The sequence below is a fragment of the Pseudopodoces humilis genome, chromosome 5 (genome assembly GCF_049639895.1).
Source record: "Pseudopodoces humilis isolate 2021_Gansu_Grassland_sample_001 chromosome 5, ASM4963989v1, whole genome shotgun sequence".
NCBI lineage: Eukaryota > Metazoa > Chordata > Aves > Passeriformes > Paridae > Pseudopodoces > Pseudopodoces humilis.
The window spans coordinates 71,620,969-71,645,265 of record NC_142204.1 but is presented as its reverse complement, the minus strand read 5'-3'; the positions used below and the strand labels follow the sequence as shown (position 1 = coordinate 71,645,265).

The 24,297-nt window shown below is 47.2% G+C and overlaps 1 protein-coding gene across 2 annotated transcripts in view; it reads right to left on the bottom strand.

Annotated features, from left to right (window-relative positions):
* Positions 1–22,596, bottom strand: part of TASOR2 (transcription activation suppressor family member 2) — a 55,328-nt gene extending 32,732 nt beyond the window's left edge. For both annotated transcript variants that reach the window (XM_088054751.1, XM_088054752.1), the window contains exons 1-9: positions 22,485–22,596; positions 16,816–16,952; positions 14,965–15,060; positions 12,652–12,724; positions 11,033–11,106; positions 9,803–9,892; positions 9,604–9,719; positions 6,573–6,592; positions 5,759–5,852 (exon numbers count right to left, since the gene is read on the bottom strand). In XM_088054751.1, coding sequence (XP_087910877.1) covers positions 5,759–5,852; positions 6,573–6,592; positions 9,604–9,719; positions 9,803–9,892; positions 11,033–11,106; positions 12,652–12,724; positions 14,965–15,060; positions 16,816–16,952; positions 22,485–22,527 — 743 coding nt within the window. In that variant the 5' untranslated portion in view covers positions 22,528–22,596. The remainder of the gene's footprint in view (positions 1–5,758; positions 5,853–6,572; positions 6,593–9,603; positions 9,720–9,802; positions 9,893–11,032; positions 11,107–12,651; positions 12,725–14,964; positions 15,061–16,815; positions 16,953–22,484) is intronic.
* Between the last annotated feature and the right edge of the window lie 1,701 nt (positions 22,597–24,297).

Genomic DNA, 24,297 nt, shown 5'->3' with positions numbered 1-24,297 from the left:
TTTACTGCGATTGTTGGGATGGTTTATGGGATTTATTTGGATTGTTGGGATTTAATGGGATTCATTGGGATTTATTGGGATGGTTTATGGGATTTATTGGGGTTTATTGGGATTTATTGGGATGGATCTGGGATTTACTGGGATTTTTGGGATTTATTAGGATTTATTGGGATTTTTGGGATTTATTAGGATTTATTGGGATTTTTGGGATTTTTGGGATTGGTTTGGGGATTTATTGGGATTGTTTGGATGGATCTGGGATTTATTGGGATTTTTGGGATTTATTTGGATTTTTGGGATTGGTTTGGGGATTTATTGGGATTGTTTGGATGGATCTGGGATTTATTGGGATTTTTGGGATTTATTGGGGTTTATTGGGATTTATTGGGATTTTTGGGATTGGTTTGGGGATTTATTGGGATTTTTGGGATTTATTAGGATTTATTGGGATTTATTGGGATTTTTGGGATTGGTTTGGGGATTTATTGGGATTGTTTGGATGGATCTGGGATTTACTGGGATTTTTGGGATTGGTTTGGGGATTTATTGGGATTTTTGGGATTTATTAGGATTTATTGGGATTTATTGGGATTTTTGGGATTGGTTTATGGAATTTATTGGGATTTTTGGGATGGATCTGGGATTTTTGGGATTTATTGGGATTTATTTGGATTGTTGGGATTGATTGGGATTTATTGGGATTTATTAGGATTTATTGGGATTTATTGGGATTTTTGGGATTGGTTTGGGGATTTATTTGGATTGTTTGGATGGATCTGGGATTTATTGGGATTTTTGGGATTGGTTTATGGGATTTATTGGGATTGTTTGGATGGATCTGGGATTTATTGGGATTTATTGGGATTTATTGGGATTTTTGGGATTTATTGGGATTTTTGGGATTGGTTTGGGGATTTATTGGGATTGTTTGGATGGATCTGGGATTTATTGGGATTTTTGGGATTTATTTGGATTGTTGGGATTGGTTTATGGGATTTATTGGGATTGTTTGGATGGATCTGGGATTTATTGGGATTTTTGGGATTTTTGGGGATTTATTGGATTTTTGGGATTTATTGGGATTTATGGGATTTATTGGGATTTTTGGTTGGGGATTTATTGGGATTGTTTTTGGGATCTGGGATTTATTTGGATTTTTGGGATTGGTTTGGGGATTTATTGGGATTGTTTGGATGGATCTGGGATTTATTGGGATTTTTGGGATTGGTTTGGGGATTTATTGGGATTTTTGGGATTTATTAGGATTTATTGGGATTTATTGGGATTTTTGGGATTGGTTTGGGGATTTATTGGGATTGTTTGGATGGATCTGGGATTTATTGGGATTTATTGGGATTTATTGGGATTTATTGGGATTTATTGGAATTTATTGGGATTTATTGGGATTTAATTGGATTTTATTGGGATTTATTGGGATTTATTGGGATTGGTTTATGGGATTTATTGGGATTGTTTGGATGGATCTGGGATTTTTGGGATTTATTGGGATTTATTTGGATTGTTGGGATTGATTGGGAATTATTGGGATTTATTAGGATTTATTAGGATTTATTGGGATTTATTGGGATTTTTGGGATTGGTTTGGGGATTTATTGGGATTTTTGGGATTGGTTTGGGGATTTATTGGGATTGTTTGGATGGATCTGGGATTTATTGGGATTTTTGGGATTTACTGCGATTGTTGGGATGGGTTTATGGGATTTATTTGGATTGTTGGGATTTAATGGGATTCATTGGGATTTATTGGGATGGTTTATGGGATTTATTGGGGTTTATTGGGATTTATTGGGATGGATCTGGGATTTACTGGGATTTTTGGGATTTATTAGGATTTATTGGGATTTTTGGGATTTATTAGGATTTATTGGGATTTATTGGGATTTTTGGGATTGGTTTGGGGATTTATTGGGATTGTTTGGATGGATCTGGGATTTATTGGGATTTTTGGGATTTACTGCGATTGTTGGGATGGGTTTATGGGATTTATTTGGATTGTTGGGATTTAATGGGATTCATTGGGATTTATTGGGATGGTTTATGGGATTTATTGGGGTTTATTGGGATTTATTGGGATGGATCTGGGATTTATTGGGATTTTTGGGATGGATCTGGGATTTTTGGGATTTATTGGGATTTATTTGGATTGTTGGGATTGATTGGGAATTATTGGGATTTACTGGGATTTTTGGGATTTATTAGGATTTATTGGGATGGTTTATGGGATTTATTGGGGTTTATTGGGATTTATTGGGATGGATCTGGGATTTACTGGGATTTTTGGGATTTATTAGGATTTATTGGGATGGTTTATGGGATTTATTGGGGTTTATTGGGATTTATTGGGATGGATCTGGGATTTATTGGGATTTTTGGGATGGATCTGGGATTTTTGGGATTTATTGGGATTTATTTGGATTGTTGGGATTGATTGGGAATTATTGGGATTTATTGGGATTTTTGGGATTTACTGCGATTGTTGGGATGGGTTTATGGGATTTATTTGGATTGTTGGGATTTAATGGGATTCATTGGGATTTATTGGGATGGTTTATGGGATTTATTGGGGTTTATTGGGATTTATTGGGATGGATCTGGGATTTACTGGGATTTTTGGGATTTATTAGGATTTATTGGGATGGTTTATGGGATTTATTGGGGTTTATTGGGATTTATTGGGATGGATCTGGGATTTATTGGGATTTTTGGGATTTATTTGGATTGTTGGGATTGGTTTATGGGATTTATTGGGATTGTTTGGATGGATCTGGGATTTATTGGGATTTTTGGGATTTATTGGGATTTTTGGGATTGGTTTATGGAATTTATTGGGATTTTTGGGATGGATCTGGGATTTATTTGGATTGTTTGGATTGTTGGGATGGGTTTATGGGATTTATTGGGATTTATTGGAATTTATTTGGATTGTTCAGATGGATCTGGGATTTATTTGGATTGTTGGGATTTATTGGGATTGTTGGGATGGGTTTTGGGATTTATTGGGATTATTGGGATGGGTTCTGGATTGGGAATTCATCTCTGCCCCAGCCCCTCCTTCCCAAAGGTCCCAATGGGCAGGGAAAGAGGGAAAGGGCAGGAAAAGAGGGAAGGGGCAGGAAGAGCAGGAAAAGGCTCAGGAAGAACAGCAAGAGGCTCAGGAAGAGCAGGAAGAGCAGGAAGAGCAGGAATAGGGACAGGAATAGCAGGAATAGGTTCAGGAAGAGCAGGAATAGGGACAGGAAGAGGCTCGGGAAGAGGCTCGGGAAGAGCAGGAATAGCAGGAATAGGGTCAGGAACAGCAGGAATAGGGTCAGGAAGAGCAGGAATAGGGTCAGGAAGAGCAGGAATAGGGTCAGGAAGAGCAGGAATAGGGACAGGAATAGGGTCAGGAAGAGGCTCGGGAAGATCAGGAACAGCAGGAATAGGGACAGGAATAGCAGGAATAGAGACAGGAATAACAGGAATAGCAGGAATGGGGTCAGGAATAGCAGGAATAGGGTCAGGAATAGCAGGAATAGGGTCAGGAAAAGCAGGAATAGGGTCAGGAATAGCAGGAATAGGGTCAGGAAGAGGCTCGGGAAGAGCAGGAATAGCAGGAATAGGGTCAGGAAAAGCAGGAATAGAGACAGGAATGGGGTCAGGAATAGCAGGAATAGGGTCAGGAATAGCAGGAATAGGGTCAGGAATAGCAGGAATAGGGTCAGGAATAGCAGGAATAGAGACAGGAATAACAGGAATAGCAGGAATAGGGTCAGGAAGAGCAAGAATAGGGTCAGGAACAGCAGGAATAGGGTCAGGAATAGCAGGAATAGGGACAGGAATAGCAGGAATAGGGTCAGGAAGAGCAGGAATAGGGTCAGGAATAGCAGGAATAGGGTCAGGAATAGCAGGAATAGGGTCAGGAACAGCAGGAATGGGGTCAGGAATAGCAGGAATGGGGTCAGGAATAGCAGGAATGGGGTCAGGAATAGCAGGAATAGAGACAGGAATAACAGGAATAGCAGGAATAGGGTCAGGAAGAGCAAGAATAGGGTCAGGAACAGCAGGAATAGGGTCAGGAATAGCAGGAATAGGGTCAGGAAGAGGCTCGGGAAGAGCAGGAAGAGCAGGAATAGGGTCAGGAAGAGCAGGAATAGAGACAGGAATAACAGGAATAGCAGGAATAGGGTCAGGAAGAGCAGGAATAGGGTCAGGAACAGCAGGAATAGGGTCAGGAATAGCAGGAATAGGGACAGGAATAGCAGGAATAGGGTCAGGAATAGCAGGAATAGGTTCAGGAAGAGCAGGAATAGGGACAGGAAGAGGCTCGGGAAGAGGCTCGGGAATAGCAGGAATAGCAGGAATAGGGTCAGGAATAGCAGGAATAGGGTCAGGAATAGCAGGAATAGGGTCAGGAATAGCAGGAATAGGTTCAGGAAGAGCAGGAATAGGGTCAGGAATAGCAGGAATAGGGTCAGGAAGAGCAAGAATAGGGTCAGGAACAGCAGGAATAGGGTCAGGAATAGCAGGAATAGGGTCAGGAAGAGCAGGAATAGGGTCAGGAATAGCAGGAATAGGGTCAGGAAGAGGCTCGGGAAGAGCAGGAAGAGCAGGAATAGGGTCAGGAAGAGCAGGAATAGAGACAGGAATAACAGGAATAGCAGGAATAGGGTCAGGAACAGCAGGAATGGGGTCAGGAATAGCAGGAATAGGGTCAGGAAGAGCAGGAATAGGGTCAGGAATAGCAGGAATAGGGTCAGGAAGAGGCTCGGGAAGAGCAGGAACAGCAGGAATAGGGTCAGGAAGAGCAGGAATAGAGACAGGAATAACAGGAATAGCAGGAATAGGGTCAGGAAGAGCAGGCATAGGGACAGGAATAGCAGGAATAGGGACAGGAATAGGGTCAGGAACAGCAGGAATAGGGTCAGGAATAGGGTCAGGAATAGCAGGAATAGCAGGAATAGCAGGAATAGGGTCAGGAAGAGCAGGAATAGGGTCAGGAATAGCAGGAATAGCAGGAATAGCAGGAATAGCAGGAATAGGGTCAGGAAGAGCAGGAATAGGGTCAGGAATAGCAGGAATGGGGTCAGGAATAGGGTCAGGAATAACAGGAATAGGGTCAGGAATAGGGACAGGAATAGCAGGAATAGGCTCGGGAAGAGGCTCGGGAATAGCAGGAAGAGGCTCGGGAAGAGGCTCGGGAAGAGCAGGAAGAGGCTCAGGAAGAGGCTCGGGAATAGCAGGAATGGGGTCAGGAAGAGGCTCGGGAATAGCAGGAAGAGGCTCAGGAAGAGCAGGAAGAGGCTCGGGAAGAGGCTCGGGAAGAGCAGGAATAGGCTCGGGAAGAGGCTCGGGAAGAGGCTCAGGAAGAGGCTCGGGAATAGCAGGAATGGGGTCAGGAAGAGGCTCGGGAAGAGCAGGAAGAGGCTCGGGAAGAGGCTCGGGAAGAGCAGGAATGGGCTCAGGAAGAGGCTCGGGAAGAGGCTCGGGAATAGCAGGAAGAGGCTCGGGAAGAGGCTCGGGAAGAGCAGGAAGAGGCTCGGGAAGAGCAGGAATAGGCTCGGGAAGAGGCTCGGGAATAGCAGGAATAGGCTCGGGAATAGCAGGAAGAGGCTCGGGAAGAGGCTCGGGAATAGCAGGAAGAGGCTCGGGAAGAGGCTCGGGAAGAGGCTCGGGAAGAGCAGGAAGAGGCTCGGGAAGAGGCTCGGGAAGAGCAGGAATAGGCTCGGGAAGAGGCTCGGGAATCGCGGGCAGCACTCACAGCTGGGCCGGGACGGCGCCGTGGGCGCTGCGCAGGGCGATGGTTCCCAGGCGCCGACCCCGCAGGCACAGCTGACCCCGCCAGCGGCACGGGGCTGCAACAGCCGGCAACAAGCGGATGGGACAGGCGGCGGGGACACCCCAAAAACAGCAACAAAACCAGCCCCAAACACAACCCCAAATACAGCCCCAAAAACAACCCCAAATTCAGCCCCAAAGCCAAAACCCAAGCCCAAAGTCAAAACCCAACCCCAAAAAGTACAACCCTAAAGGCAAAAACCCAACCCCAAATACAAACCCAAAACCCCGACCCCAAACACCCCAACATCCAACCCTAAAAGCTCAAAAACCCCAAAGACCCAACCCCAAACACCCCAAAATCCCAATCCAAATCACCTAATTCCAAACCCCTCAACCCCAAACACCCCAAAAACCCCAAAACCCCAAACATTCAACCCCAAACACCCAACCTCAAAAACCCCAAACACCCCAAAAACCCCAACCCCAAACACCCCATCCCAAACCCCTCAACCCCAACCCCCAACCCCCCCCAACCCCAACCTCAAAAACCCCAAATACCCCCAAACCCAAAACCACAAAAACCCCCAAAACCGCAAAACCCCAACCCCAAACACCCCCCCACACCCAAACCCCAAACACCCCAATCCCAACCACCCAACTCCAAAAACCCAACTCCAAAAACCCAACCCCAAAAACACAACCCCAAAAACCCCAATCCCAAAACCCCAACCCCAAAACTCCAAAAACCCCAAAAACCCCAAACCTCAGCCCCGGAGAGTCCCCTGCGCTCTCACCTTGGGGTTTCTGCTCCGCTCTGGAGAAAAATCAATAAAAACCAGGAAAGGAAGGGAAAAATGGGAACAATTCCGGGATAAAGGGAAAAATGGGAACATTTCCGGAGGGAAAAAGGGAACCCCAGGACCATTCCCAATGGGACAGGGCCATCCCATCGCATTCCCATGGGGAATTTCCCCATTCCCACCCCATTCCCATCGGGAAAAGGTCCATTCCCAGTGGGACAACCCCATTCCCATTGGGAAAAGTCCATCCCATCCCCATTCCCGTGGGGAATTCCCCCATCCCACCCCATTCCCATCGGGAAGTTTCCCAATCCCGTTCCCATCAGGAAGTTTCTCCACCCCATTCCCATGGGGAATTCCCCATTCCCATTAGGAATTCCCCCATTCCCATTGAGAATTTCCCATTCCCATTCCCACTGGGAATTTCCCCCATTCCCATCCCATTCCCAGCAGGAATTCCACCATCCCATCCCATTCCCATTGGGAATTTCCCCATTCCCATTCCCATTGGGAATTTCCCCATTCCCATTCCCACAGGGAATTTCCCCATTTCCATTGGAAATTTCCCCATTCCCATTGGGAGTTCCCACCATTCCCATTCCCACTGGGAATTCCCATCATTCCCATTCCCATTGGCAACTCCCACCATTCCCATTCTCACTGGGAATTCCCATCATTCCCATGGGGAATTCCCACCATTCCCATTCCCATTCCCATGGGGAATTCCCATTCCCATTCCCATGGGGAATTCCCACCATTCCCACTCCCATTCCCATTCCCATCATTCCCATTCCCATGGGGAATTTCCCCATTCCCACCCCGTTCCCATGGGAATGTTCCCCCACTCCATTCCCATTGGGAACTCCCACCATTCCCATTCCCACTGGGAATTCCCACCATTCCCATTCCCACTGGGAATTCCCCCCATTCCCATTCCCACTGGGAATTCCCACCATTCCCATTCCCACTGGGAATTCCCACCATTCCCATTCCCACTGGGAATTCCCACCATTCCCATTCCCACTGGGAATTCCCACCATTCCCATTCTCACTGGGAATTTCCCCATTTCCATTGGGAATTTCCCCATTCCCACTGGGAATTCCCACCATTCCCATTCCCACTGGGAATTCCCACCATTCCCATTCCCATTGGGAACTCCCACCATTCCCATTCCCACTGGGAATTCCCACCATTCCCATTCCCATTGGGAACTCCCACCATTCCCATTCTCACTGGGAATTCCCACCATTCCCATTCCCACTGGGAATTCCCCCCATTCCCATTCCCATTGGGAATTCCCACCATTCCCATTCCCACTGGGAATTCCCCCCACTCCATTCCCATTGGGAACTCCCACCATTCCCATTCCCACTGGGAATTCCCACCATTCCCATTCCCACTGGGAATTCCCACCATTCCCATTCCCACTGGGAATTCCCATCATTCCCACTGGGAATTCCCACCATTCCCATTCTCACTGGGAATTCCCATCATTCCCATTCCCGCTCCCATTCCCATGGGGAATTCCCATTCCCATTCCCATGGGGAATTCCCACCATTCCCACTCCCATTCCCATTCCCACTGGGAATTCCCACCATTCCCATTCCCACTGGGAATTCCCATCATTCCCATTCCCATGGGGAATTTCCCCATTCCCACCCCGTTCCCATGGGAATTTTCCCCCACTCCATTCCCACTGGGAATTCCCATCATTCCCATTCTCACTGGGAATTCCCCCCATTCCCATTCTCACTGGGAATTCCCCCCATTCCCATTCCCATGGGGAATTCCCCCCATTCCCATTCCCACTGGGAATTCCCACCATTCCCATTCCCACTGGGAATTCCCCCCATTCCCATTCCCACTGGGAATTCCCACCATTCCCATTCCCATGGGGAATTCCCACCATTCCCATTCCCATGGGGAATTCCCACCATTCCCACTCCCATTCCCATTCCCACTGGGAATTCCCCCCATTCCCATTCCCATGGGGAATTCCCACCATTCCCATTCCCACTGGGAATTCCCACCATTCCCATTCCCACTGGGAATTCCCCCCATTCCCATTCCCATGGGGAATTCCCACCATTCCCATTCCCACTGGGAATTCCCACCATTCCCATTCCCACTGGGAATTCCCCCCATTCCCATTCCCATGGGGAATTCCCCCCATTCCCATTCTCACTGGGAATTCCCCCCATTCCCATTCTCACTGGGAATTCCCACCATTCCCATTCCCACTGGGAATTCCCACCATTCCCATTCCCATGGGGAATTCCCACCATTCCCATTCCCACTGGGAATTCCCACCATTCCCATTCCCATGGGGAATTCCCCCCATTCCCATTCCCACTGGGAATTCCCCCCATTCCCATTCCCATGGGGAATTCCCACCATTCCCATTCCCATGGGGAATTCCCCCCATTCCCATTCCCACTGGGAATTCCCCCCATTCCCATTCCCACTGGGAATTCCCACCATTCCCATTCCCATGGGGAATTCCCCCCATTCCCATTCCCACTGGGAATTCCCCCCATTCCCATTCCCATGGGGAACTCCCACCATTCCCATTCCCATGGGGAATTCCCACCATTCCCATTCCCACTGGGAATTCCCCCCATTCCCATTCCCACTGGGAATTCCCACCATTCCCATTCCCATGGGGAACTCCCACCATTCCCATTCCCATGGGGAACTCCCACCATTCCCATTCCCACTGGGAATTCCCCCCATTCCCATTCCCACTGGGAATTCCCACCATTCCCATTCCCATGGGGAATTCCCCCCATTCCCATTCCCACTGGGAATTCCCCCCATTCCCATTCCCATGGGGAATTCCCACCATTCCCATTCCCACTGGGAATTCCCACCATTCCCATTCCCACTGGGAATTCCCACCATTCCCATTCCCATGGGGAATTCCCCCCATTCCCATTCCCACTGGGAATTCCCCCCATTCCCATTCCCACTGGGAATTCCCCCCATTCCCATTCCCAGCGCGGCCGTTCCCGTGCGTGTCTCACATTCCGGCTCCGTGTTCCGGGCGCGTTTCCCGGCTCCAGGCCAGCCGGATGTAGGGACAGACCTGCCGGGGCCGCCCGGCCGCGCCGCCGCCGCCGCTCACCTCGAACACGTAACACTGGGAAACAGCGGGAAAAACCCTCGGGAAAAATCCTCGGGAAGGATCCGTGGGATCCTCGGGATGATCCGTGGGATCCGTACCTGGCCGCTCCGCGCCGAGGCGTGGCAGTCGTAGCCGGGGGAGGGGCGGCTGCAGCTCCCGGAGCTCTCGGACACCGGACGCACCTTGCCCTGCCGGGGGGAATTCCGGGAGAAAATCCAGGGAAAATTCCATGGGGGGGTTCCATGAAATTCCATGGGGGATTCCATAGGAAATTCCATGAGAAATCCCACGGGGGATTCCATGGGGGATTGCGTGGGGAATTCCATAGGGGATTCCATGAAATCCCATAGGGAATTCCGTGGGGGATTCCATGGGGAATTCTGTGAGAAATTCCGCGAGAAATTCCATGAGAAATTCCATGGGGAATTCCATGAGAAATTCCATGGGGAATTCCATGGGAAATTCCATGGAAAATTCCACGCGGAATTCCATGAGAAATCCCATGGGAAATTCCATGAGAAATTCCATGAGAAATTCCATGGGGAATTCCATGGGAAATTCCATGGGGAATTCCATGAGAAATCCCATGGGAAATTCCATGGGAAATTCCATGAGAAATTCCATGGGGAATTCCATGAGAAATCCCATGGGAAATTCCATGAGAAATTCCATGGGGAATTCCATGGGGAATTCCATGGGGAATTCCATGAGAAAATCCATGGGGAATTCCATGAGAAAATCCATGGGGAATTCCATGAGAAAATCCATGGGGAATTCCATGAGAAAATCCATGGGGAATTCCATGAGAAATTCCATGGGGAATTCCATGAAAAATTCCATGGAAAATTCCATGAGAAATTCCATGAGGAATTCCACGGGGGAAGGAAGAGCTTTGGGAGTTTTGGGGTTTGGAGTTTTTTGGGGGGAGTCGGGATTGAGATGGGAAAAACGGGAAGCAGAACAAGAAAAGTTCCTGGATTTTGTGAAATTCCCAAAATTCCAAGGAAAAACTGGAAAAAATCGGAGTTTGATTTTCCATCCCATGAAAATTCCAAGAAGCAAAAAGAGAAATTCCCAATGTTGGGAATTTGGGATCGGAATCAGCTCCAGGAATGAGGAAAATCCCCTCAAACTTCCCGAAATTCCTGGAATTCCCAGGAAAAACTGGAAAAAATCGGAGTTTGATTTTCCATCCCATGAAAATTCCAAGAAGCAAAAAGAGAAATTCCCAATGTTGGGAATTTGGGATTGGAATCAGTTCCAGGAATGGGGAAAAATCCCTCAAACTTCCCAGAATTCCCAGAATTCCCAGGAAAAGCCGGAATTACCTTGATGAGGCGGCAGATGACGATGAAGCCGGATTTGCCACGCTGCCAGTCGGGATATTCAGAAATGTAAACACCTGGAAAAGAGGGAATGGGAATTCCCAAAAAAAAATCCCGGGAATGAGGGATTCTCCTCCCGGAATTCTGTTGGGATTTTTGGGAATTCTGGGTATTTCCACTTTTTTTTTGGGGTTTTTTTTTTGTTCCTGGAGGGAACAGAGGGAGAAAAATCCGCGGCTCAGAGCGGCGGGAATTTTCCCAGGGAATTGAGGAATATTCCCAGGAATTGAGGAATATTCCCAGGGAATGAGAAATGTTCCCAGGAATTGAGAAATATTCCCAGGAAATGCAAAATATTCCCAGAAAATTTAGGAATATTCCCAGGGAATTGAGAAATATTCCAAGAAATTTAGGAATGTTCCCAAAAAAAAAGAAATATTCCAAGGAAATTGAGGAATATTCCCAGGAAATGCAAAATGTTCCCAAAAATTGAAAAATGTTCCCAGAAAATTGAGGAATATTCCTCCAAAAATAAGAAATATTCCCAGGAATTAAGAAATATTCCCAAAAATAGAAGAATATTCCCAAGAAAATGAGAAATATTCCAAGAAATTTCGGAATATTCCCAGGGAATAAGAAATATTCCCAGAAAATGAGGAATATTCCCAGGAAATTGAGAAATATTCCCAGGAAATCAAGGAATATTCCCAAAAAAATCAATTCTTGGGTGACAAGAGTTGTTAATATTCCCAGAAACTGAGGAATATTCCCAAGAAATTGAGGAATATTCCCAGGAAATGAGAAATGGTTCTAAATATTGAGGAATATTCCCAGGAAATGTGAAATATTCCCAGAAAAATTAGGAATATTCCCAGAAAATGAGAGATATTCCCAGAAATTTAAGAATGTTCCCAGGAAATGAGGAATATTCCCAGGAAATTGAGGAATGTTCCCAGGAATTGAGGAATATTCCCAGGGAATTGTTCCCATTCCCTTCACATTCCCGGGAATCGGCTCCTGGTGTTCAGGGGAGCAGGAGCCTGGAATGAGGAGGGGAAGGAATGCTGAATTCTCCAGGAAAATCCTGGAATTCCCTGGGAAAATCCTGGAATTCTCTGGGGAAAAAAATTCCAAAATTCCCTGGGGAAAAATCCCAGAATTCCCTGAGAAAAAAAAAATCCATCAATTCCCTGGGAAAATCCCACAAAACCCTGGGGAAAAATTCCCAGAATAAAAATAAAAAAATAAAAAAACACCTGGAAAAATCCCAGAATTCCCTGGAAAAAAAATCCCCAGAATTCCCTGGGAAAAAATTCCCAGAATTCCCTGAAGGAATAGCACAAAAAAATTCCCTAGAAAAATCCCAGAATTCCCTGGGAAAAAAAATCCCCAGAATTCCCTGGAAAAAAATTCCCAGAATTCCCTGGGAAAAAAAAATCCCAAAATTCCCTGAAGGAAACCCCAAAAATCCCAGGAAAAATCCCAGAATTCCCCCCCAACAAATTCCCTCCTCCCCCTCCTTTCCCTTTTCCCCTTCCCCCATTTTTCCCGGGATTTTTTTCTGCAAAATTCCTGGAATTTCTCCCTTTTCCGGCGGCTCCGGAATTCCCGTTGGGAATTACCTTTGGCGGGATCTCCCAGGGATCGCAGGGAGCTGCTGTTGACACGGAGCCCGCGCTGGCACACCGCCCTGGCCTGGAAAACAGGGAAAAATCTGCTTTTCCCAACTTTTTTTCCCGGGATTTGGGAAAAAAATAGAGTTGGGAAAGCGTTTTTGAAGGGTTAAAGGGAATTCCCGATCCTTGGAATGTTAAAGGATTGGAATTCCAAGGAATATCCGAAGGGAGGGAGGAAAATTCGCCTGCGGGATCCCGGATTTGCTCAAAATTAAATGGAATTAAAATGGAATTTCCAGTGGATTCCCAGATTTTTCCAAAATTCAAAGGGAATTTCCAGTGAATTCCCAAATTTTTTCCTAAAATTAATTTAAATTCAAATGGAATTTCCTGTGGGATCCCAAATTTTTCCCTAAAATTTATTTAAATCCAAAAGGAATTTCCAGTGGATTCCCAGATTTTCTCTAAATTAAATGGAATTAAAATGGAATTTCCAGTGGGATCCCAGATTTTCCCAAAATTAAAATGGAATTACCACTAGATTCCCAAATTTTTTCCTAAAATTAATTTAAATTCAAATGGAATTTCCAGTGGATTCCCAGATTTTTCCTAAATTAAAATGGAATTTAAAAAAAAATCTCCCAGGAGCCAAAGAATTCCACATAAGAATTCCAAAGAATTCCAATGAATAATTCCAATGAATAATTCCAATGAATTCCAAATTATCCCAAATAATAATTCCAGATAATTCTAAAGAATTCCAAAGAATATTTCCAAAGAATTCCAAACATTCCTAAAGAATTCCCAATTATTCCAAATATTCCCTAATAACTCTAAGGAATTCCAAAGAATATTTCCCAATAATTCCCTGTAATCCCTCAGACCAATTCCTGAGCGGGATTCCCACAATTCCCGAGCAGAATTCCCAGAATTCCTGTGCAGGATTCCCATTATTCCCATTGTTATTCCCGCTGTTATTCCCATTGTTGTTACTCCTGTTGTTATTCCCATTGTTATTCCCGTTGTTATTCCTGCTGTTGCTATTCCTGCTGTTGCTATTCCCGTCATTCCTGCTGTTATTCCCGCTGTTGCTATTCCCACTGTTGCTATTCCCGTTGTTATTCCCGCTGTTGCTATTCCCGTTGCTCCCGTTGTTATTCCCGTTATTCCCATTGTTCCCGTTATTCCTGTTATTCCCGCTGTTGTTATTCCCATTGTTGCTATTCCCGCTGTTGTTATTCCTGCTATTTTTATTCCCACTGTTATTCCTGTTGTTGCTATTCCTGCTGTTGTTATTCCCGCTATTATTCCCGTTGTTCCTGTTGTTATTCCCGTTATTCCCGCTGCTGCTATTCCCGCTGTTATTCCCATTATTCCCATTGTTATTCCCATTGTTATTCCTGTTGTTATTCCCGCTGTTGTTATTCCCACTGTTATTCCCGCTGTTGCTATTCCCACTGTTATTCCCGCTGTTGTTATTCCCGCTGTTGTTATTCCTGCTGTTGTTATTCCCATTATTCCCGCTGCTGCTATTCCCGCTGTTATTCCCATTGTTATTCCCATTGTTATTCCCGTTGTTATTCCCATTGTTATTCCCGCTGTTGTCATTCCCGCTGTTGTTATTCCTGTTGTTGTTATTCCCGTTGTTGTTATTCCCGCTGTTGTTATTCCTGTTGTTGTTATTCCCATTGTTATTCCCACTGTTGTTATTCCCACTGTTGTTATTCCCGTTGTTGTTATTCCCATTGTTATTCCCACTGTTGTTATTCCCACTGTTGTTATTCCCGTTGTTGTTATTCCCATTGTTATTCCCACTGTTGTTATTCCCACTGTTGTTATTCCCGCTGTTGTTATTCCCATTGTTATTCCCATTGTTGTTATTCCCGCTGTTGTTATTCCCACTGTTGTTATTCCCACTGTTGTTATTCCTGTTGTTATTCCCGCTGTTGTTATTCCCGTTGTTGTTATTCCCGTTGTTGTTATTCCCGCTGTTGTTATTCCCGCTGTTGTTATTCCCACTGTTGTTATTCCCGCTGTTGTAATTCCCGCTGTTGTTATTCCCGCTGTTGTTATTCCCGCTGTTGTTATTCCCACTGTTGTTATTCCCGCTGTTGTTATTCCCGCTGTTGTTATTCCCGTTGTTATTTCCATTGTTATTCCCGCTGTTGTAATTCCCGCTGTTGTTATTCCCGTTGTTATTTCCATTGTTATTCCCGCTGTTGTTATTCCCACTGTTATTCCCGCTGCTGTTATTCCCGCTGTTGTTATTCCCGCTGTTGTTATTCCCGCTGTTGTTATTCCCGCTGTTGTTTCCGGTACCTCGTCCTCGCGCTCGAACAGGAGGAAGGCGAAGCTCTCGCGCAGCTCCTCGGGGCTGTACCCGGCCGCCGCCTTGGCGCGGGCAAAGGCTCGAAGCTGGAAAATGCCCAGGGATCCCGGATCACAACAGATCCTGATGGATCCCAAACCCCAACGGATCCCAACAGATCCCGACAGATCCCAGCAGATCCCAACAGATCCCGGCGGATCACAGATCCCGACAGATCCCGACAGATCCCGAATCCCAACGGATCCCAACAGATCCCGACAGATCCCGATGGATCCCAAATCCCAACGGATCCCAACAGATCCCGACAGATCCCAGCAGATCCCAACAGATCCCGGCGGATCACAGATCCCAACAGATCCCGACAGATCCCAAATCCCAACGGATCCCAACAGATCCCGGCGGATCACAGATCCCGACAGATCCCGACAGATCCCAAATCCCAACGGATCCCAACAGATCCCAGCAGATCCCGGCGGATCACAGATCCCGACAGATCCCGACAGATCCCAAATCCCAACGGATCCCAACAGATCCCGACAGATCCCAGCAGATCCCGGCGGATCACAGATCCTGACAGATCCCGACAGATCCCAAATCCCAACGGATCCCGGCAGATCCCAGCATGTCCTGACATATCCCAGATCACCATGGATCCCAAATCCCAACAGATCCCAAATCCCAACAGATCCCAAATCCCAACAGATCCCAAATCCCAATGGATCCCAAATCCCAACAGATCCCAATGGATCCCAGCAGATCCCAGCATGTCCTGACGGATCCCAGATCGCCACTGATCCCAAATCCCAACAGATCCCAGTGAATCCCAGTGGATCCCAAATCCCAATAAATCCCAAATCCCGACCAATCCCGATAGATCCCAATGGATCCCAAATCCCAACACATCCAGACGGATCCCAAATACCAAAAAATCCCAAATCCCAACGGATCCCAAGTCCAAATAAATCCCGGATCCCAGCAGATCCCAAACCCCGACAGATCCCAACAGATCCCACTCAGCCACGCCAGGAAAATCCCAGGAGAGGAGCAGAGCTGGGAGCGACCCCGGAAAAGCTGGGGATTAATCGAAAGGATCGGAGCAGGAGCTCAGGGAACGGCTCCGGAATTTCCGTTCCCGGGTTTGAAATCCAAGGATTTTCATCCTTTTCCAGGATTTTCCAAGGATTTGGGAAAGGCCTGGAGGGGCAGGAGCCAGGGAATGGCTCCAGATTGGAAAAGGGGAATTTGGGATGGGATTTTGGGAATTCCCAGAGCAGCTGGGGCTGCCCCTGGATCCCGGGAATGGCCAAGGAAGGGTTGGAGCAGCCTGGGATGGTGGGATTGGAATGGGATGGGATTGAAGGTCCCTGGATCCCATCCCAAAGCATTCCGGGATTCTGGGATTTGGGAGGCTCCGAATCCATCCCGAGGGATTTTTCTGGGAAATGGGGATGGGAAAGAGAGGGAAAGGGAAGGGAGAGCCTTGGTGGCTTCCTGAGATTGCAAGGGAAGGCCCTGGGTCCATCAATTCCTTGGAGAGGAGATGGATCCAATGTCAGGCTCTGGAGCCAGGCTGGGAGAGCTGGGAATGTTCTCCTGGAGAAGGGAAGGATCCAGGGAGAGCTTCCAGCACATTCCAGGGCCTGGAGGGGCTCCGGGAGAGCTGGAATTTGGGAAAGGCCTGGAGGGACAGGACACAGGGAATGGGGATTTTATTCCCAATGGTGATGGGAGCGCGAGCAACGGGAAGAAAAAAAAGCCGGGAACGGCGCCAGGGGCTCCGTGAAGAAATCGACATTCCCAAACTTCCCCAATCCCGTTTTTTCCTGGAATTCCAAGCTCACCTCGCTCCGGAAGAGCTCGTTCTCCACCAGGATGGCCTGGCTGTAGCGGAATCCCTGCTGGGAGCCGGAATCGCGGCAGCAGCTCCGCAGCAGCTCCACCGCCCGCTCCAACAGCTCCTCGGATTCCGCCGGAAAACCTGGAAAAGGTCGGGAATCTTCACTTTGGGAATGTCCTGAGGGGGAAAATCCTGGGGGTTTCTTGGAAAGAGGGAACCTGGATTTTATCCAAATAAAGAAATTCCTGGATTTTTTTTTTTCCCGGATTAATTTAAATTCCAAGGGATTTCCAGTGGGTTTTCCTAAAATTAAGTGAAATTAAAATTGGATTTCCAGTGGATTCCCAGATTTTCCCAAAATTCCAAGGGAATTCCAAGTGGATTCCCAGATTTTTCCAAAATTAATTTTTATTCAAAGGAAATTCCCAGAGGATTTTCACAGATTTTCCCAAAATTCATTTAAATTCAAAGGGAATTTCCAGTGGATTCCCAGATTTTCCCTAAAATGAAATTAAAATTCATGAAAATCAATTAAAAGATTAATTAATTAAAATGAAATAAATTAATTTTAAAAATTAATTAAATTTCCATCCAGTGGATTCCCAGATTTTCCCAAAATTCAAAGTGGATTTTCCCAGATTTTTTTCCCAAAATTAAATTAAAGAAAATAGATTAAAAAATTAAATGAAACAAATTAATTTAAATAAAATTAATTAATTAAAAAATTAAATGAAATTCCCAGATTTTCTCAAAATTAAATTAAAATTCATGAAAATAAATTAAAAGTAATTAAATTTAAAATTAATTAATTAAAATTAAATAAAACTAAATAAATTAAATAAGTTAATTAAAAAGTTCAATAAAATTCCCTTCCAGCAGATTCCCAGATTTTCCCAAAATTCAAAGGAAATTTTGAGTGGATTTTCCCAGATTTTTTTCCAAAATTAAATTAAATAAAATTAATTTTAAAATTAATTAATAAGTAAAATAATTAATTTAAATTTAATTTTATTTAAAATTAAATAAAATAAAGGAATTAAAATGAAACAAATTAATTAAAAAATTAAATTCCCCTCCAGTGGATTCCCAGATTTCCCCAAAATTCAAAGGAATTCCCAGTGGATTCCCACTTTTTCTGGAAAAATCCTGGAAAAATTCTGGAAAAATCATGGAAAATCCAGGAATTTTTTCCTCAGTGCAGCTTCCAAATGAAAATCCAGGAAAGGGGGGAAAAATAATTAATGATTAATAAGTGATTAATTAATAAATAATCAAATTAATGAGGCCACACCCCTCAATTCCTGCCTGGATTTAGGGGAGATTTCTCCCAACCCTAAGGAAAAGAATTCCCAGGAAAAAAATTCCCAAATCTCGGCACATCCCAGGGCAGGAGGAGAAGGTGAAAGTGAAAGTGACCAGAGCAGAGGGGAAAGTGAAAGTGAGAAACTCGGGAATGGCAATGGATCCATGGGGAAAAAGTTAGGAATGGCAACGGATTCATGGAGAAAAACTTGGGAATGGCAATGGATCCACGGGGAAAATCTTGGAATGGCAGCGGATCTGTGGGGAAAACCTTGGGAATTAAAAACTTGGGAATGGCAGGAGATCCATGCGGAAAATCTTGGGAATGGCAGCAGATCCATGGGGAAAATCTTGGAATGGCAATGGATCTGTGGGGAAAAACTTGGGAATGAGAAACACGGGAATGGCAGCGGATTCCTGGAGAAAAACTTGGGAATTAAAAACTTGGGAATGAGAAATGCGGGAATGACAGCGGATTCCTGGAGAAAATCTTGGGAATGAAAAACTTGGGAATGGCAGCAGATCCATGGGGAAAATCTTGGAATGGCAGCGGATCCGTGGGGAAAATCATGGCAATTAAAAACTTGGGAATGGCAGGAGATCCGTGGGGAAAATCTTGGGAATGAGAAACTCAGGAATGGTAGCAGATCCACTGGGAAACTCAGGGAATGAGAAACTCGGGAATGAGAAATTTGGGAATGGCAGCAGATCCATGGGACAAACTCAGGGAATGGGATCAGACAGCACAGATGGCACAGGCCTGGAAAAGGCCTGGAAATTCCAGAGGGGATTATCCCTGCCCTGAAATCCCTGGGAATTCCTGGCATGTCCTGGAGCATTCCCAGACTTTTTGCCCGGAATCTGGGCAAGGAACTCCGAGCTTCCCCTCCAGGGAACCGCAGAATTCCTTGGAATTCCCAATCCAAGCCTCCCCTGGCTCAGCTGAGGCCACGAACTTCCAAACTCCAGGAAAACTCCAGGAAAACTCCAGGAAAACTCCAGGAAAATTCCAGGAAAACTCCAGGCTTTGGAAGCGCAGAATTTGCCTTTTTTTTAGGATTTTTTAAAGTTGGAACAAATCCCCAAAATTCCGTGATCCAGCAATTTTTCCAAGCTGGAATATCGGGAATCAGCAGCAGGATCAGGGATCCACATCCCACCGTGGATTTACAGCAAAATTTGGGATAAATCCCAGAGATTTTACCCTGCCTTGAGTATCCCAAACTCCAGCTCGTGTTTTTCCAGAGGTTCCTTGGGAATGTCTTTCCCAAATTTTTTTGGAGTCCAATTCCCTCCATCCCTGAATTCCTCCTTTCCCCGTGGGAGATCTCCCAAAAAAGTCGGAGTCTCCCCCCGGCTGATCCAGGGATTTTTCCTTCTCCGGCTGATCCCACTCCCGGGAACATTTCCCACAACCGGGAATTTTTTGGGAAAATTGGATATTTGGGAAAATTTTCCCGCCTAAAAAAAATGGGAAGAGGTTGCCCAGAGAAGCGGGGGGGGGGATGAAAAAACGGGAAGCGAGGGTTGGGAATGCTTGGATTGGATTCCCGAGGGATTTTTCCAACGTGAACAAGTCTGGAATTTCCCTTTCCCAGCTTTTCCCGGCTGTTTTTCCCACCCCAGGAAACAGGGAATTATTTTAACCCTGGATTTGCCGGTGGCCAAGAGATCCCACCTCGTTTTCCATGGGATTTTCACCCAACGGCTGGGATTTTCCAATGGTTTTCCAGGATTTTCATGGAAAAAGCCTTTTTTTCCCATGGTTTTTCCATTCCAGATTGGGATGGGAACAAAACCTCTGGAATAAAATGCTGGAAACTTCCAGGTGAGGAATAAAAAGCCATCCACAAATGCCAAGATCCCGTTTTTTTCCCCCCTCTGGAAAATTTCGATGAGTTTTCAGGATGCAGCTCCACGTTCCTAAATTAAATCCTCCTGAAACTTGGGAATTCTATGGGATAAAATTCCTTTTGCTGGATTTAAGGGCTTCCCAATCCATAGATCGAGTTTTCCATTCCCTGTGGGATCGGGAATGAGGATGTGGAAGGTGCTGGATGATCTTCAGGGCCTGACAGGATTTCCTTGGATGGGATTTTGGGAATTCCTGGAATTTTTTTCCAGAGCGCTGGAACCTTCAGATCTCCAAATCCCATTGGATGGGAATTTTTGGGGAATTTTTTTGGAATTTTCTCAAAGGAAGGGAAGGCGATTTTTGCATCAGCAAATTCCCACCCGGAGGAGGCTCCAAACAAAAAGAATTCCAAAGGAAACGTTTCATCCAGGAGGGAAAATTAAAGGGAAAAAAAAACCCCAAAAATCTCCTTGGGAGGATGAGGTTGGATGAGAAATTGGAATTTTTCCCTCTGGAAAAGGGAAAAAATCTCCTCAGGGTGGGAAAAGCTTTCCAAGGATTTCCTTTTCCGCCCTCCCCGCTGCTCCTTTCAGCCGCTGGCGGAATTCAAAATGTGCTTTTCGCACGTTAATCGGTAAAAATCGTTTTTCTCGGGAATTTTTATCCCAAAATCCCGATTTTTGTCGCCTCACAAAGGTTGTGGTTTCACTCAGGCGATTCCTGACTCTTCCCAAATTGGCAGCACGGGAATTTTGGCGCTTGGAAAATTTTTAAAAAAGCAATTTTTTGTTTGCAAAATCGGCCAGTTCAGTGATTTTCCATGGAGCTGTCTCCTTGAGGAAGAGAAATTCCCTTTGGGAAAAGAGGAGGGAAAAAAAGAATCCAAATAAATTCCCTGTGGATTTTCCAGCTGGGGAAATCTCACCCTGAGAATTCCCAAGAAAAACAAGGAAAGCCAAGCGCTCAAATCCAAAAATTCCCTCAGAATTAGCGGGGTCTCAGCATCCAACCCAAAAACCCAAAAAACTGGGAAAGAAAATAATTTATCCCCCCAGAAAAAGAATTCATCCCAAACCAAAAAAATTATCCGCAAAAAAATTTAATTTATCCCAAAAAAATCAACTTTTCAGTTTCTGCTTTCAAAGGGATTCTAAGGTGGGATTTTAAGGAATACTGAGGGTGAAGATCTGGGAATCAGGAATATTCAAATCAAAGACTTGGGATAAACCCCAATATATTCTGAGTAGCCCAAAAAAAAATCTGGATCTTCCGGATCATCACGGAACGCACATTTTTTTAAGGAAAAAAAACACTCCAAGCAGTTTTTTTTCCATGGAAAAAGGATTTCCAGTGATTTTTGTGCCATCCAACCTCCTGCTCGTTCCATTTTTTTCCCAGATTATTCCCCCATTTTAGAGCTGGGCAAACTCTGCTCCGATCCAAACCTTTCTGGGATAATTCCAGGACAATCTGGGATTAGAATTCCACCAAACCGGAGCGCGAAAAGTGCTTTTCTCCCTTTATAAAGTCAAATTTCAGCCTCGGGAAAGGGGGATTAAGAAGATTCCAGTCCCTTCAGGAAGGGATCAGCGCCCATCCGTGTTTTAGTCCCAAATTTCCACGCAGAAAAGGCACCTGCTCGCCAAAAATAAAATATCACCGTGATTTTCCCAGCTGCTGGAACCATTGGAAAAGCCAACGTGGCTCCGGTGAGGGAGAAAAATTCCCCGGTTCCGACGTGGCCGGGGCTCGGCAGAGGGGCAAAGGCGGCCCGGCCTCTCCTCGGCTTCCCCGGGGCTCGGTGGGGAACCGGGAGCTCTCGGTTATCCAGGGAAGGGCAGCATGGAGCCGGGAAATCGCCTTTTCCCCAGGGATGGAGCGGTAACCCTTTGCTTACCAGAGAAGGGTGGGATGGAGTCGGTAATGCCCACCCGGCTTCCCTCAGGGCACGGCGGGATGGAGCCGGGATCCCTGTTCTCCCTTAGGAAGGGTGGGATGGAGCCGGGATCCCCCCGCTCCCAGGGAAGGGACGCATGGAGCCGCTCGCCTTCCCTTCCCTCACGAAGGAGCGGGATGGAGCCGCTCGCCTTCCCTTCCCTCACGGAGGAGCGGGATGGAGCCGCTCGCCTTTCCCTCCCTCACGAAGGAGCGGGATGGAGCCGCTCGCCTTTCCCTCCCTCACAGAGGAGCGGGATGGAACCGCTCGCCTTTCCCTCCCTCACGAAGGAGCGGGATGGAGCCGCTCGCCTTCCCTTCCCTCAAGGGAGAAGCGGGAGGGAGCCGCTCGCCTTTCCCTCCCTCACGAAGGAGCGGGATGGAGCCGCTCGCCTTTCCTTCCCTCAAGGGAGAAGCGGGAGGGAGCCGCTCGCCTTTCCCTCTCTCACGAAGGAGCGGGATGGAGCCGCTCGCCCTTCCCCTCCCTCACGGAGGAGCGGCGTGGAGCCGGTAACCACCGCCCAAGTCGCAGGGAAGGGCGCGATGGAACCGCCCGCCCTCGCCCTCCCGGCCCCGCTCACCCGTGCCCGGCTCGCCGCTCTCCCCGCGCCGCCTCTCGCCCATGGCCGGGGCTCGCTCGGGACCGTCCCTCAGGCCGCCCTCATGGCCGCCCCGCCCGGCCCCCGGCGCGGCCCCGCTACCGGGCCGGCGGCATGAGGCGGTGCGGGGCGGGCGCCGCCACCCGCCGGCCCCAGGAAGTGGAAGGACGGGGCGGGCGGGAGAAGAGGGAGGGAAGGAGGGGACGAGGGGCGGGAGCGGCGGGGAAAAAAACAGAAAGTGAAAACTGAACCGGAAAGACAGCGAGGGGCCGCCCGCGGGTTTTCCTCTTCCCGCGGTCACCGGCCCTTGGGTGCCCGTAGGCGGCTTTTCCTCTTCCGTGCCGGCCGTCGGCGCTGCTCGCTCGCTCTGAGCTCCTGCCTCGGCCATCGGTGTTTGCCCTTGGTGGGGATCTTGCCCCAGGCTTGCCCTGACCTCCTTCTCCTCCATCGCCTCAGCCCCTCCATGCCTGACTTCAGCTCTTCCCGCTGTCGTCCCTCACATCATGGGGAGAGACTCCTTTCTTTCTTTCCCCCTCAGTGTTTTCCCTCTTTTGTGTCTCCTCCAATTCCTCCCCGACCAGCTCAGTGATTGTTCGGCTCTTCCCGCTGCTCCTTCCCACATTTTCCTGCTTTGAGCTCTCAGTGCCTTCCCCAGAGCCATGTTTTGGGCCTTCCCTCAGTCCCCAAACTCCTTCCCTTGTCCCCTCACATCATGGCCAGGGCTCCTTTTCTCACCACGCTCTTTTCCCCTCAGTATTTTCCCTTAGTTCCTTGTTTAGGACCTTCCCTCGGTCCCATAACCCCATTTCCTCACCTTGAGTCCTTTTCCTCATTTCAGATCTTTCCCCTCAGTGTTTTCCCTCAGCTCCTTGTTTTGGGCCTTTCCTCAATCCCAAATTTCCTTATTCCCTCACACTTCGCACCATGGCCAGAGCACCTTGCCTCACCTCAGTCCTTCCCCCTCAGGATTTTTCAGGTGCAGAAAAACTTATTTATTATTTATTTATCTTCTTTTTCTGCTTAAACCTCAATTTCTGTGGGTGTGGGTGTAGCCTGGAGCCAACCCGTGAGGGGTTCGGGGTAAGGGAAGGCTCTGAGGGGGAAGGAGGTGATGGAAGGAATTTAAGGAATGATGTGAGGGGTGAGGGAAAGAAGGAATGGGGGAAAAGGGACTGAGGAAAGATAAAAAAATGATGGGGAAGGGGCTGAGGGAAGGCCCTGAGGGGATCAGGGAAGGGATTTTGAGGGGATTGAGGAAAGGCTCTGAGGGAGATGGAGGTGAGGGAAGGGATTTAAGGAATAGGATGAAGTAAAGAGGGAATGAGGGAAAGAGGGAATGAGGAGACTGAGGGAAGATCCAAAATGAGAAACTGAGGAAAACACAGGGCCAGAAGAGATAAACAATGAAGGGGAAGGGGCTGAGGGGACCAAGGAAGGGATCTGGGGGGTATTGAGGAAAGGCTCTGAGGGGGAAGGAGGTGAGGGAAGGGATTTAAGGAATGGCATGAGGGGTGAGGAAAAGAAAGAACAAGAAGGAGACTGAGGGAAGATTCAAAATAAGAAACTGAGGAAAACCATGAGGACCAGAACAGGTAAAAAATGATGGGGAAGGGCCTTGAGGGAAGGGGCTGAGGGAAGAGCCAAGATGAGAAGCTGAGGGAAAACACTGAGGGGCCAGGAGTGAGGTGAAGGAAAGGATTTAAGGAATGGCGTGAGGGGTGAGGGAATGAGGAAAGATCCAAAACAAAGCTCTAGGGAAGGCTCTGAGGTGAGCGAAGAAGACCGAGGGAATGAG